The 12,955-nt window shown below is 39.7% G+C and overlaps 1 protein-coding gene across 1 annotated transcript in view; it reads right to left on the bottom strand.

Annotated features, from left to right (window-relative positions):
* Frk (fyn related Src family tyrosine kinase) overlaps positions 1-12,955 on the bottom strand; it is a 103,655-nt gene that overhangs the window by 4,269 nt on the left and 86,431 nt on the right. Inside the window, exon 5 of the mRNA XM_005363525.3 lies at positions 7,462-7,620. Coding sequence (XP_005363582.1) covers positions 7,462-7,620 — 159 coding nt within the window. The remainder of the gene's footprint in view (positions 1-7,461; positions 7,621-12,955) is intronic.

Below are 12,955 nucleotides of genomic sequence, written 5' to 3'. Positions count from 1 at the left end.
TTCCTTTTCTCAATAAAAAAAAAGTTCTGGTTATAGTTGCAAAAGTTGCAGATGCCTGTAATCTCAATGCTGGCAGAAGCAGGGAGGACAGAAAGACCCCAGATGTTGTTGGCTCACAATGAGTAAGCTCCAGACTCAGTGACTCTGTCTCAAATAATAAAGTGGAGAGTTATTGAGGAAAGCGCTCAATAGCGCTCAATATTGACCTCTGACCTATACACACACAATATAGATAGATAGATAGATAGATAGATAGATAGATAGATAGATAGATAGATAGATAGATAGATGATAGATAGATGATAGATGGATAGAGTATTTATATGCATATATATGTATGTATATGCATATACACTGAATTTTATAAACAGGAAAACACACTGCATAGTTTATTCATCATACTCATGAAATAGCAACAATATGACTAAACCAAAGAAAAGTTTTCATTCTTTCACCATATTTTTTTAAAAATTAGATCCCTGGTAAAATTTAAGGGTTTATCACTTCTAAAATGTATACATCACATTTACACCTACATGCATAATGCATTTTTAATTTCCTTTCATAGCTTGCTATTCTCAAATATGTTATACATCTCTCCAGATACAGACATACCTTAAATGGACAGAAAGCCACCTACTGCTCATTTTACATAACTAAGTACAGGAATTTACATAGTGGAATAGGCTTGCTCGTTAGTAAAAGTGTCCAGTGCTAGCTTTGGAAACTGAAATTTTCGAAGTCATCCTCAGGCTAAGCAACCACACTGTTGGTGAGTACCTGCAGACATCTAGAAAACTGGGGTTATTTCACAAAAAGGCATACTCCTGTTCTCCTTGTTTTCCTAAGTCATATAGTTGGCTGGATTTGTGGTCATTAGGTTTAGGCACAAGACCCAACTTCAGAGAGAGCTATAGCACAGAAGATAGGGAGACCAATATAACACCAGGGTAGCAGATGTGATGTCAGGGTTACTCTTCGTATTGCGTTGTAACATTGAGCAATATAATTAACATCCCTGTACTTTGGTGTCTCCAATGTATCTACTGTTAAAATAGAATTTCAAAGGAATTAATATATATAAAGCACTTTGCACACTGTCAGGTACTTAAAAAGAGCCTAATAGATCCTAGATGTTAATATTATCATTGCACCTGTGTGAAAGTGAAGCAATTTTAATTGCCCAGTGATATATGTGAATTATCCTTGTGAAGTTAGCTGAAAGAAGATAAGCCTGTGGGCCAGGGTTGCAGCTAAACTTATAAATGTAATGGTCATGTTAATGAGTCTGTTAGGTTCCTAGGAAGAAACACTTTTTATGAGAACATCAACATTGAGAGTCAGCAGGGAAAATTAAACCTTCAAGAAAACTGGGAAGAATCAACCAGAAACAAGAAAGATAGGAGTGTGTAACAAGTCAAAGGCCTTAAGAGAAAACTACCATCATAGTCAGATGGAATAAATTTAATCTTAGTTAGATTAGATAAATCTTAGTTACATTAGATAAATCTTCAGTTCTAACTCTTAAATCTCCCTCAACTTTGAAGCTACAGGGATAAATTTCATAATGTAAAGTCAAGCAAAGAGAAAAGTTGAAGTCCTCATGTCACTTCTTAGAGAAAGACACTTAAAGAGCAATTTATCCATATGAAAAATAGTTAATTTTGTATACAAAGTTACAAAAGCTTTAAATTGTATGTTATAGTCTCTAACATCAATTGTGCGGTTGAAAACAGAATGTTATCATGAAGATTAAATAAAGCTCAGCATGGACAAAGCATCACGTTCTGATGGCCACAGCAGCCTACCTTTTGATATTAATAAGGAACTAAAGGTATAGGGAATAGGAGATGCTGATGACTAGCCAACGGCTCCCACTGACTCTTGCTTCCTAGGCATCATCCCCTTCCCTTCGGCTGGGCTGGACCAAGTTACACATTTAACTGATGCAATATGGAAAAACTGAAGGCACAAAATTTTCAAGTAGTCACAAAGGGCTGTGGCTCTGCCGCAAGGATGCTCCCTTGCTTTCTCACTTGTCCACACTACTGTAACAAGCTGCCAGGTTATGAGCTGTCTTGTATGATAAAGAGAACAGGAAAGCCTCTCACCAAAACCCAGCAAGGAACTGATTTCCTCAACAGCCCAGGATAAGCCAGCTCCTGCCAGCAAGATGAGTTGGTTTGGAAATAGATGCCTCCCTGTTAGAAGTTTGAAATGATTTTGGCAAATGCTGACACCTTTGCCATGATTCCTAAGCTCTGAAATCCAGGGAGCTACAACTGCATTCCCGACTGTCTTCTTTAGGGACATTATTGCTGAGACAAAACATCACGATCAAAAGCAACTTGGAAGAGGAAAGGGTTTATTTCAGCCACAGTTCCCTATAAGATTTCATCATCAAAAGCAGAAGTGGCAGGAACTCAAACATGGCAGGAACCTGGAGGCAGGAGCTGATGCAGAGACCATTGAGGGGAGCTGATTACTGGCTGGCTCCTCATGACTTACTCAGTCTGCTTTCCTATAGAACTCAAGCCTACCAGCCCAGGGATGGCACCTCCCACAATGGGCAAGGTCCTCCCCTATCAAACATGAATTAAGAAAATGCCCTATCGGCTGGCCTTCAGCAGGATCTTATGGAGGCATTTTCTCGATGAGGCTCCCTCCTCTCAGATGACTTTAGCTTGTGTCAGGTTGACATAAAATTAGCCAGCACACTGACTACAGCAAGTGGCATAATGAATGTTTGCAAGGTAACAACAGACAACTAATACAGGCTGGGGAAAAATATCAATGCTATCCATGACATTAAAGCAGAAGCCGTGGCCCCAGACAGTCACTTTAAATGGGTTGCCAACCTTCTCGGGCCTCTTTCTTTAATTGTTAATTAAGAATATTTGCCTCATAAGATATTTTTTAAAAATAAGTTAAGTTCATGCTTGTAAGTAATTTGGAAAAACATCTGACACAGAAAGCTGTACATCTTTTTTTTTAAAGAATTAATGTACATGTCCTCCCTTATTATTACCTCAGACATCCGGTTTCCAGCAAATCACCTAATTGTGTGCACAGACCAAACACAAACTGCTGCTTCCTGTCATGTTTACTTCACAGGGCTTTTGACTACTCTAGGAACAGGCTGTAGAGTACACATTCTAATCCAGGTGTGTTTGAGGCTGAACTGCTATGATCCCAGAAGCTGTTCTGTGCTGCCTGCCTAAGCATGCCTTGCCTGTGCCTCTAAACACACAAGAGTAGAGGAGGATGGAGATGCTCCAGGCTCCTGAGGAGCAACAGTTATGTGCTCCTGTTTGACTGAGCAGGGCACTGATGAAAATAATACACCCGCAGCTTCGGTCCACTTCGGCAAACAGTGCATGAAAACCATCAACCATGCATGGGAACCCAACTTATAAAAAAAGAAAATGTTTGCTACTCCTTAAGGGGTACATAGATGTCTGATATTGCTAGGATTTTTGTAAATATTTATTGAGAAAAAAGGAAGCTCAACATACTAAATCAAATAATGATATTTCCTTCCCTCTAGTTTCAGAAAGATGTTATTAGTGAACTATGTATGTAAGTCCACATAATTCACTGTATTACCTGAATTGCCTGAAATATCCAGTTTTAAGTGCTTTTTATTAAAGGGCCAATAAATCAGTCATTAAGTATTTATTATGCCCCCAAATGTCACATTATTCACTTTACAACTGTGCATACAGTTGTTTTTCACATGACCCACAAAAGCTGTGGCCGAACATTGGAAAGAACACCCCAGCTCACACTGATCCTGTTTGTCACATAAACCATCTAGTTTCAGTCTATAAGAAACCTGCGTAAGTCAGCATATACCCAAAATATAACTTCAGTAGGAAGCAATATAAAGCTAATATCCATCATAGCTTGTTTTATTCACAGCCTGTATAAATGCCCATGTTTGTTTAAGTTTCTGTTACTGGGTAGAGTGAAAGCAAGAGGCCGCTTTTTTCCCTAAGTTCTTATCAATAGAGCAAGTCAGCTGCTCATACTTGAAACCAGAAATCTGCCTCCCCATCTTCCATTTCAGTGCCGTTACACAACACTGTCACACAAGAGAAATGCTGTCACTCTGTCATTGTGTGAATGTGTAGTCTTCATCCTCCCCTTCCTTTGATTAAACATGCAAGCTAAGAATGAGAAAGTTCGTGTGTTTAGAGTTTTTTTTTTTTTTTAACAAGCCAAGTAAAAAATGGAGTTCTGAAATACATTTTTCTACAACGGTGATTCCTTCCTCCTTTACGCTGATGGTCGTTTTCTCATACGAAGATGCAAGTGTGCCACTACTCTCTTGCATAAAAGCTTTTCATTTTGATTTCTTTCATTACTATGTTTATTGAGATATCTGACTGACATGAAATTTGGTACTTTAAGATATTCTTTTTTTACAAAGTATATTTAATAACAATGGTGTATATTTTAAAAATAACAACTATGAGTAAGGTAGATATGTATATATAGATATAAATACTCTCAATGCTAAAGTATTTTAATAGGCTGCTCCCATTTTGAATAAAGTCATTACCAAAACAAATCAACTAAGATTAGAGACTACAAAGATTTTTATATAGAAAAAAAATGCGCATGTTTTTTCAAACATACTTTACACTGTGATCCTATTACAGAGGGCATGGGAAGTTTTCATCAACAACCCCAATACTGCAAGACTGGCTAATATGCTTTTCTATTGTGAAGGACTCACTGGCCTAAGAATCACCTAAGGTCACAGGACTTCCATAACCTCCATGCATCAAAACTAACGCAAAGTTGGCAAACCTGAAGTAGTTTTCTTCTTCAGAGGAAATCTATTACATACGATCACTGAAGAGTCTTTTGGCTCATCAAGAGGAGCAAAATCCATTCAAGCTTATTTTATTGAGCTTTTACCTCTTTATTGGTAGAGACTTATATGTAATAAATATACATCTATTATCCCTCCTATCCTCAAAATACCTTTGAACATGAAGGCCTTAGTAAATTTGCCCCTGATGGACTAATTCAGAAGACAAGATTCATAACATCAACAGGCACAAGAGATTCTTGAAGTCTGAATTTTCAGTGTACCAACTAGAGCTTTTCCAGTTGGTGCCTCAGCCTCAAAGCTAGGTGATCAACCTTATTAATTTACAAGTGACCTCAACTTAAGTCTTCAGACAGTCACCATGTGTTAGCAAATATGCCCCTGTGCATCAGACATTGCTCCAACACTGAAATGGAGACAGTTTGCAGTCCTTGGGGGTTATGTGTAGGAGACACTGCACATAAGCTACATAAACAAGTCAGTAATGTGCTTAGATGATTAACAACTGTGGAGTTAAAGCAGAGAAGAGGAACATGAAGAACCAAGAGAGAAATTAGGTTTTAGGACCTCACAGCTGGCCAGCCAACACCTCACTTAGATGGAGATGACTGTGCAGACTTCCAGGAACAGAAAAGCAAGCATGGCCTAGTCCCATCCCCTGGAGGAACAGGCAGAGTACTTACTGTGCACCTCCCCCAGGCAGCCCTGTGCAACCACTCTGGAATCCAGACTTCAGTCCTGGCCACTTAAGGGTCACAGCCTAGCGAGCCTCCCCCAGTGAGTAACACTCCTCCCGTCACAGTCCCAGCCCCTACCACCTGAGACTTGTATGCCTCCCACAAGAAACACCAACCACTCCCACTATGACTTAGCCCCTGCCACCTAAGGACCAGCTACATAATGGCACAAGCCTTCTATAGACTCCTGAATGTCTGCAGCAAGCACCTGCTACTTCTCTGGAAGGTCTGTTGCTTGCTATGTTCAGAAGCTGCAGCCAACCTTTGCTGAGCTAGCACTACTTCTGATAAAACTTACTTGCCTGTCACCTGAATGGCCCTGGGACTGAATCTCAGGCACCATTCAACTGGCCCATAACCTGAGAAGTTTGTGTAACAGCAAACAGGAATCTAAACAGTCACTCAACAAAGTGGGACAGATACACACACCAAAAAACACTACCAACAACCTCCAAGTGCCCAGGTCCTACCCCAAAATAGAATGTGAAAAATTAACACAATATGTCTTCTGAAAATTGGGTCTATCTCAATAGTGTTCCCCGGGAAAACAACTCACATGATACGCATGACAATGATTTCGAAATAACAATCATACATATGTTCAAGGAGATCAAGGGGCTACGGATGAACACGGGCATTTAAACACTGAGAATAGGTGACAGTTATAGGAAAATAAACTATAGGAGGAAAACGTCTTAGAGGAAATCTCGTTTGCTGCAAAGTCACAGAATGAGATGAATCAAAAAGAAAAGATAAGGGAGACAAAATAAATTAAATATTTAAGTAGGCCTAAATACTGGGAATTCACAATTCCACCTAATGTGGCTGTTATAGGCGACATTTGCAAAGTACTTTCTTGGATATGACAGAGAATTGTTCTTTTGCTCTGTTCTAGGAATAAGACAGCAGGCATCAGAGGCTGAAGTTGATTCCTCTGTAGTGAGCCCGCATTCTGAAGCTGCTAACTTTGGTGAGTGCATGCAAGGGAGCTGAGAATATTCTGTTTTTCACAGCACTGTGTAAGACACCTCATGATCTCTGTTCTCTTCTTGTTTCGCAATTTAGAATTCCCAGTTTCTCAAGTTCCTCTTGAAAGCAGAGGGTGCTCTTATCTTCCCGAGTCCTTGGTTCCACCGTTCTCACCTGCTCATAATCCTATCAGTTTTACTGTGATATTGCAAAAAGTCAGAGGGAAGTCTCTGTTTTTAAGGCATAAATTATTCTTTCAGTACTTTTGAACAACTTGTTTCAACACTTACTATTTTGTTTTTTATTGAATTATTTGTTTGTGATAAACATTGTGAAGCCCTTTTCTGTGACTGTAGAAATCAAATGGAACAATACAACAGTACTGTATTTCTTATTTTTAACCTGAAAATACTAATGGTGACTAGCCCTAGATGTAGTTTCAGACACACACACACACACAACACACACACACAACACACACACACACACTCACACACACATACAAACTTAAGAACAAAAAGTTTAGGATACCTTTCTATCTTTCTCCAAAGCAACCCATGTCCACAAACTCTTCTCTACAGAAAATGTTGGTCCTTGACTAATAATATTCAATTAGTTGGTTGAAGCAAATACACAAAATATCCATTCTCCAGTTTCCCCCACTATACGTAACACTCTGATATGTCTATTGTGAACGATTTCATCCTTCACTCAAATAGTTTTCTCTCTTTTGAGTACACAGAACATATTCCATTACATTGTAGTTGAGCTGGTCAATGTTACAACATTCACCCTTATAGATAAACACATTGTAAACATCCTTTGGGTTATAGACGGCTTGCTAAATTGACATTTATGGGACACTAGCTAAACTAAATTCCTCCTTTTCTTCCCTTTATTAAATCTTCAGCTTACTTTGGAGATATTCCTGTAGACTTCCATTTCTCATCAACTCTGTAATAATATAAATTGGATCTTCTAAAGTGCAAACAGCATAGAGCTGGATAAGCTTTGGGTGTCTCAGGCTCTTCATTATCTGTGCCTCCCTCAGGAAGTCATTTGGGTCCATTGAACCTGAAATAAGAAGAGGAAGAAATCACTTTATGCCATTGAAGCCTTCCTATCCCCACAGCAGCCTGGTGGGTACCACCAAGGTTGCCTCTTGCCTCTTGGTAATATGAGGACATCAATGTCACAAATTTTCAGAGTTATCAGAGAATGGAATCAGTTCAGCCGAAGCAACCTAATTACTCCATGCACCATTGTGTCAGGGGTTTGCAGTTTATGTGCTATGATGTGTAGGTGAAGAGCAAGTGGAGTCAGGTCCATATGAAAAATGAGAAGACAGAGACACACTGACAGTGTAATTGACGGCATGAGGTGGGCTTCTTCACAGGAAGAACGAGTGCCTATTAACACAACACAGGCAGATGTAGAATGCTTAATTACTCCAGGCAGGGCACTTGGATTCAGATTCAGAGAAGACTGCACTGTCCTTGGTGTTCACTGTCCTCTCTGGGGACAGGTAGAAAACACCTTAATACCATGACTTTGCCATGTCCCATTTTGGAGTATGTCATTGTGAAAACATGAGGTATAAGCCAAGTAAGAAATATGTGTGGAGATTTCTAAAAGCGAACAGTTGTATTTTATCAGCTTCTATCTTTAGTGTGAAACTGATACCCAAACTTTTCTCTTGCATTACCCAGTTCCTCCATCAGAGCCCTAAAGGTTTGAGGGCCTAGAGCCTCCTTTGAAAACACATTAACAGTTAAGTTGGTTTTGAATGACCCAACTCTAACTCATATACAATGTATTAAAGAGTTAATATCAAATAAAACGGAGAAGGAAAGATGCCTGGAGTTTGCATTTCAACAGTCATTTTTAAATCTCTGAAAAATTAAGAAAAACATATCTGATTTGCAAAGGGTCAAGTGACAGCAGCGGTTATAATCATCATTTAGACAGTTTCTGCAGGACATAAAGACCATTTCCAAGTCAGACTATCTGCAGGAGCTGAAGTTGCTGCATTCTGGCAGCTGCTGCAGCCAAGGGTTACTAAGATCACTCTTTCATGGCCAGGCTTGCTATGGCTGACCAGAAATGAAGTCAGAGAATCTCAGACATTCCAGAAGTATTACTACAACTGATCACACCTTGATATCCACTCAGGACATCAGTCCACTCATCATCTGCACCCGACAAAGATGTCATGATTGACATCTGAGGCCAGGCATAGATACATTTTGTAATGTACGTACTGGAAGGGTTGCACTGTGACTTGTTTGTCAATATGATGTTATTTCACACCAAGCAGTGAAACAGTCTACCCTTCCAAAGTCTAGTCAGCATCCAGGCTCAAACTTGAACTCTGAAACAATGTCAGCTCTACTACTAACTCGCTTTGTAGTCTTAAGCAGGTTGCCTGATCTCTCTAAACTTCAGGATGATAGCAGCACCCAGCACAGTTGAACCCAATAGCTGCTGTTACTGCTGCTGCTGATGATGATAATGATGACGATGATGATGGTGATGGTTTTACATACTCTTGGCAAAAGCAAACACATCAACTATATTTATTGTTGGCTGAGGAGAAGAGGAAAGGTCTTAAAGAGGAAGAGAAAAGAATCTGTTCTCGTCTTATCACATATTTCTGAGCTACCTCAATGTCAGCATTACCACTGATCAAGAAGATTAAAATGTGGAATCATAATCTGATTTGCAAAGGGTCAAGTGACAGCAGCAGTTATAATCATCATTTAGACAGTTTCTGCAGGACATAAAGACCATTTCCAAGTCAGACTATCTGCAGGAGCTGAAGTTGCTGCATTCTGGAAGCTGCTGCAGCCAAGGGTTACTAAGATCACTCCTTCAGGGCCAGGCTTGCTATAGCTGACCAGAAATGAAGTCAGAGAATCTCAATCCCAAGTCAGCTAGTAATGCAACATTAAATATTAATTTTTGCCTGTCAAAGCCAGTGTGGGAGTTGATTTCAGGCTCATCTTTATTGCGTGGTAGTCTGCTAAGCAATAAGTAGCTGCTAAGATTGATTAATGGCCCCAGTAAAGTGAAGACATTTAACCAATCGCCAAAGCTGTTTGCTGCTATTACACTGTAAATCAATAATAATTATTCCTGTTGGGGAGCAAACTATCGTGGCTGTTTTTGGTATAAGAAATACGACTTTTGTTGTTATTGCTCTCTTTTAACCTCAAGAAAGCCTTCTGTAGAGGGCAATGTTAGGAAGCATAACTTGCTGTTTACCTCTGGAAAAGAATAATTAGATTAGACAATAAAGTTTCAATCTCAGTTGCCAACAAGATTGGCATTGAGAAGTACATGTGCATGGTGACTCTGAAAGTATAAATGTTAGAATAGGTGTCCTTACTGACAGCCATTGGGTGCCATCTAGCCATGTACAAGTGTCTCTCGGATGTTTCACCTTGCAGAAGTGAACGCTGGAAATGAATTCTTTGTGTTCAAGCCTGAGCTTTGAGAGCAGCATCTGTCAGCAGCTGGAAGATAGCACTTTGTTAAGAACTTCTGCCTAACCATTGTGCCCACTGACTTAATCTGTCCTCCTTAAACTCGACCCAGAGGACCTGTTATGATTCCCAAATCCCAATGAGGAACTGTAGATAGTTTAGTGAACTGTGCAGAGGCATAGAGGGACAGAGGGATATAGCCAAGTTTGAACTCAGGTTACTTAACCCCAAAGTTCTTGCTCTTATCTGTTACACCATCATACCCCAACATTGTCAGTTCACATCACCCTTAGTATCACAGTTGGTTTTCTTCACAATGCCCCATGCCACAATCAATATTTAACACTTAATTTGATTGTCAAGTTAGATCCAAATAACTGCAAGTTATTTTCATAGGAAGCTGATAGCTATCTGAGATAGTGATGCAGGGGAATGAAAAGGAAAAGGGCAATCTATATTTCATTCTTAACTACAATTACTTTCTAAAGCGGCACAATCAACATAGGATACAACATAACTTCTTAAATCTTACAATAAGATTGGGTGATGTTACCCTCATGCCTCAGTCCATGTTCATTTTTGTGTGGATTTTGCATTGGAAGATGGCAGTCATCAAAACCCAGCATACAGAAATAAAACTGGAACTAAGTTTCCTCCACTTGTTAGTTTTCAGAGTGTTGGGGATGGGAGAGGGTGCTGCAGTGCAGGCTGCTAGGGGAAAGAAGCTGTAGACTCAGTGTACTACAATGCTGAGCTGCCAGGTAAGATGTGCCCACTACTGCCATAGTGGCCAGATTACTATGAGGATAATAAGATACTCTTTAAAATTAGATTTGAGGCTGTCTCCATGGGAGAAAATCCATGGCTGTTCTGAGTACTGGGTCATAGCCTTAGAGAGGAACCTACTGCTCTTGTTTACTAAATGAACATGCTGTCAGATTGCCTTCTAAATATTTACATTTGTGCCCCTAGATTAGTGCTGCTCGTAGATGGAGGGAAGCTTCTTCTTGCAGAGACTCAGAACGTCGAAGGACTGAGAATTAGTGACTGTTGAGAGGTCACACCTAAACAGGACATCCATATTACCCTCCACACCAAGGCTCGGGGAGATTCTAGAAGAGGAAAGAAAGAGTAGATGGAGGCAGGAACCTTGTGAACCACTGCCTTATAAACATGGCTTGGCTGTTGCCTCACCCATGAACTCACAGTGACTATGGATACCTGTTTAAGACCTGCTCATGATTGGGCCTCTCAATATTCTATTATGTATGGAAAAGCTCACAAAGCTCCACCTCTTCCTGGGGAGCTACTACTGGCTTCTGGAGGAGAAAGAATCATTTTCTTCAGTGGTGTAACCACTGGTACATTTCCCGAGTTCCAGGAAATATCACCCTTACCAGTACTTTTGCTAACAATCCTGATTAAATGAGGCTGACCATCACACACAGACACCAAAACATACACACACACACAAAAGACTCGAAACTAGGAGAGGTGCTTGTGGAAAGAAGAAATGATTCAATGGGAGTAAAGAGGGAAATAAGAACTTAATGGAGGATGTGAATATGATAAAAAATACTTTATGTACATGTATGAAATTACCAAAGAATATACCAAAAAATGTTGTTTCACAAAAATGTAGTGTCAACAAAAGGAATATAACATTATCAAAAGCTGAAACTGAATTTCATAAATGCAACAATTTAGTGTTATATTCAAGATGTTACTTCAAATGTCCCTCAGCTTCTCTGGTCAGTTACTTGGAGTTCTGCAAAGTGTCTTGCACACAACTGGGAAAACATGGCACTATATGAACTACCACCTGAGAAATGCCAAATGTTCATGTCTAGCCACAAGGAGGCCTTTAAAGTTTCTAAGCACTGTGGACTAGGCTATAGTGGAGGTCCACAGGGCACTGTAGTCTAGCCAGTAATTAGCATCCTTGCAGTGCTATTAGAGGTAGATATGAGGTGGCCAGAGCCTCGTGTTGTTCTTCCACAGAATGTCACTTCTATGGAGTGTGGTACAACAATAACAAATATGGGTCAGAATTTCTACCATTTACTCACATTATAGTAACAATAACAATATATTTTTTTCATAATTGGCTTTGAACCAGGCATTATACAATGTGTCTCTGCTAATAACCCAATTTAATTTTTGTAATAACTTTCTTAGAGTGGCCTTAGCACTATCTTAGCATTATAAAAAGAGAAAAGAAAAGAACACCTGCATGACTAAATATTGATCTTAGGGTATTCTCATTGCACTGCAGGGAAAATAAAGGTGGAAGAAAAAGATGGTTTCTACATTTTTAAATATGAGGTCTTCTAAACCGTGCATAGAAGCAAATGCATGTAATCCAAGCACTCAGGAGGCAGAGGCAAGCATATTTCTGAGTTTGAGATCAGCCTGGCCTACAGAGTAAGTTTCAGGAAGTCAGAGCTACAACAAGAAATGGAGTATCAAAAAAAAATTTTTAAGGTCTTTTAGATGAACCATTTTTATTTTGTCCTTAATCGTGTATAGTTCATCTTTAATAAAAAGTTCTTCTTTGAATAATACTGCTTTTCATCTGATTGTGTATATGCATGTATATCCCTATGCATGTGTGTGTGTGTGTGTTTGTGTGTGTGTGGAAGTTGGAGGCCAACATCAAGTGCGTCCTTCTGTCACTCACACCTTGTTTTGTGAAACAAAACTTTCAGTGAACCTTGAGTTCACAGATTCAGCTAGACTGGCTGGCCACCAAGCTCCAAGCGTCCTAATATATCCACCTACCCTGTGTACTGCCATACCTGGCTTTACCCATGGGTACTGAGGGTGAAACTAAGGTTCTCATGTTTGTGTGACAGGTACTTCATCAACTGAGCAGTCTCCAGCCACCACATCCTGCTTGTAAAGTATGTCTAGTCAGAGATTTT

The sequence above is a fragment of the Microtus ochrogaster genome, linkage group LG9 (genome assembly GCF_000317375.1).
Source record: "Microtus ochrogaster isolate Prairie Vole_2 linkage group LG9, MicOch1.0, whole genome shotgun sequence".
NCBI classification, from domain to species: domain Eukaryota; kingdom Metazoa; phylum Chordata; class Mammalia; order Rodentia; family Cricetidae; genus Microtus; species Microtus ochrogaster.
This window is presented reverse-complemented; position numbering and strand designations above follow the sequence as displayed.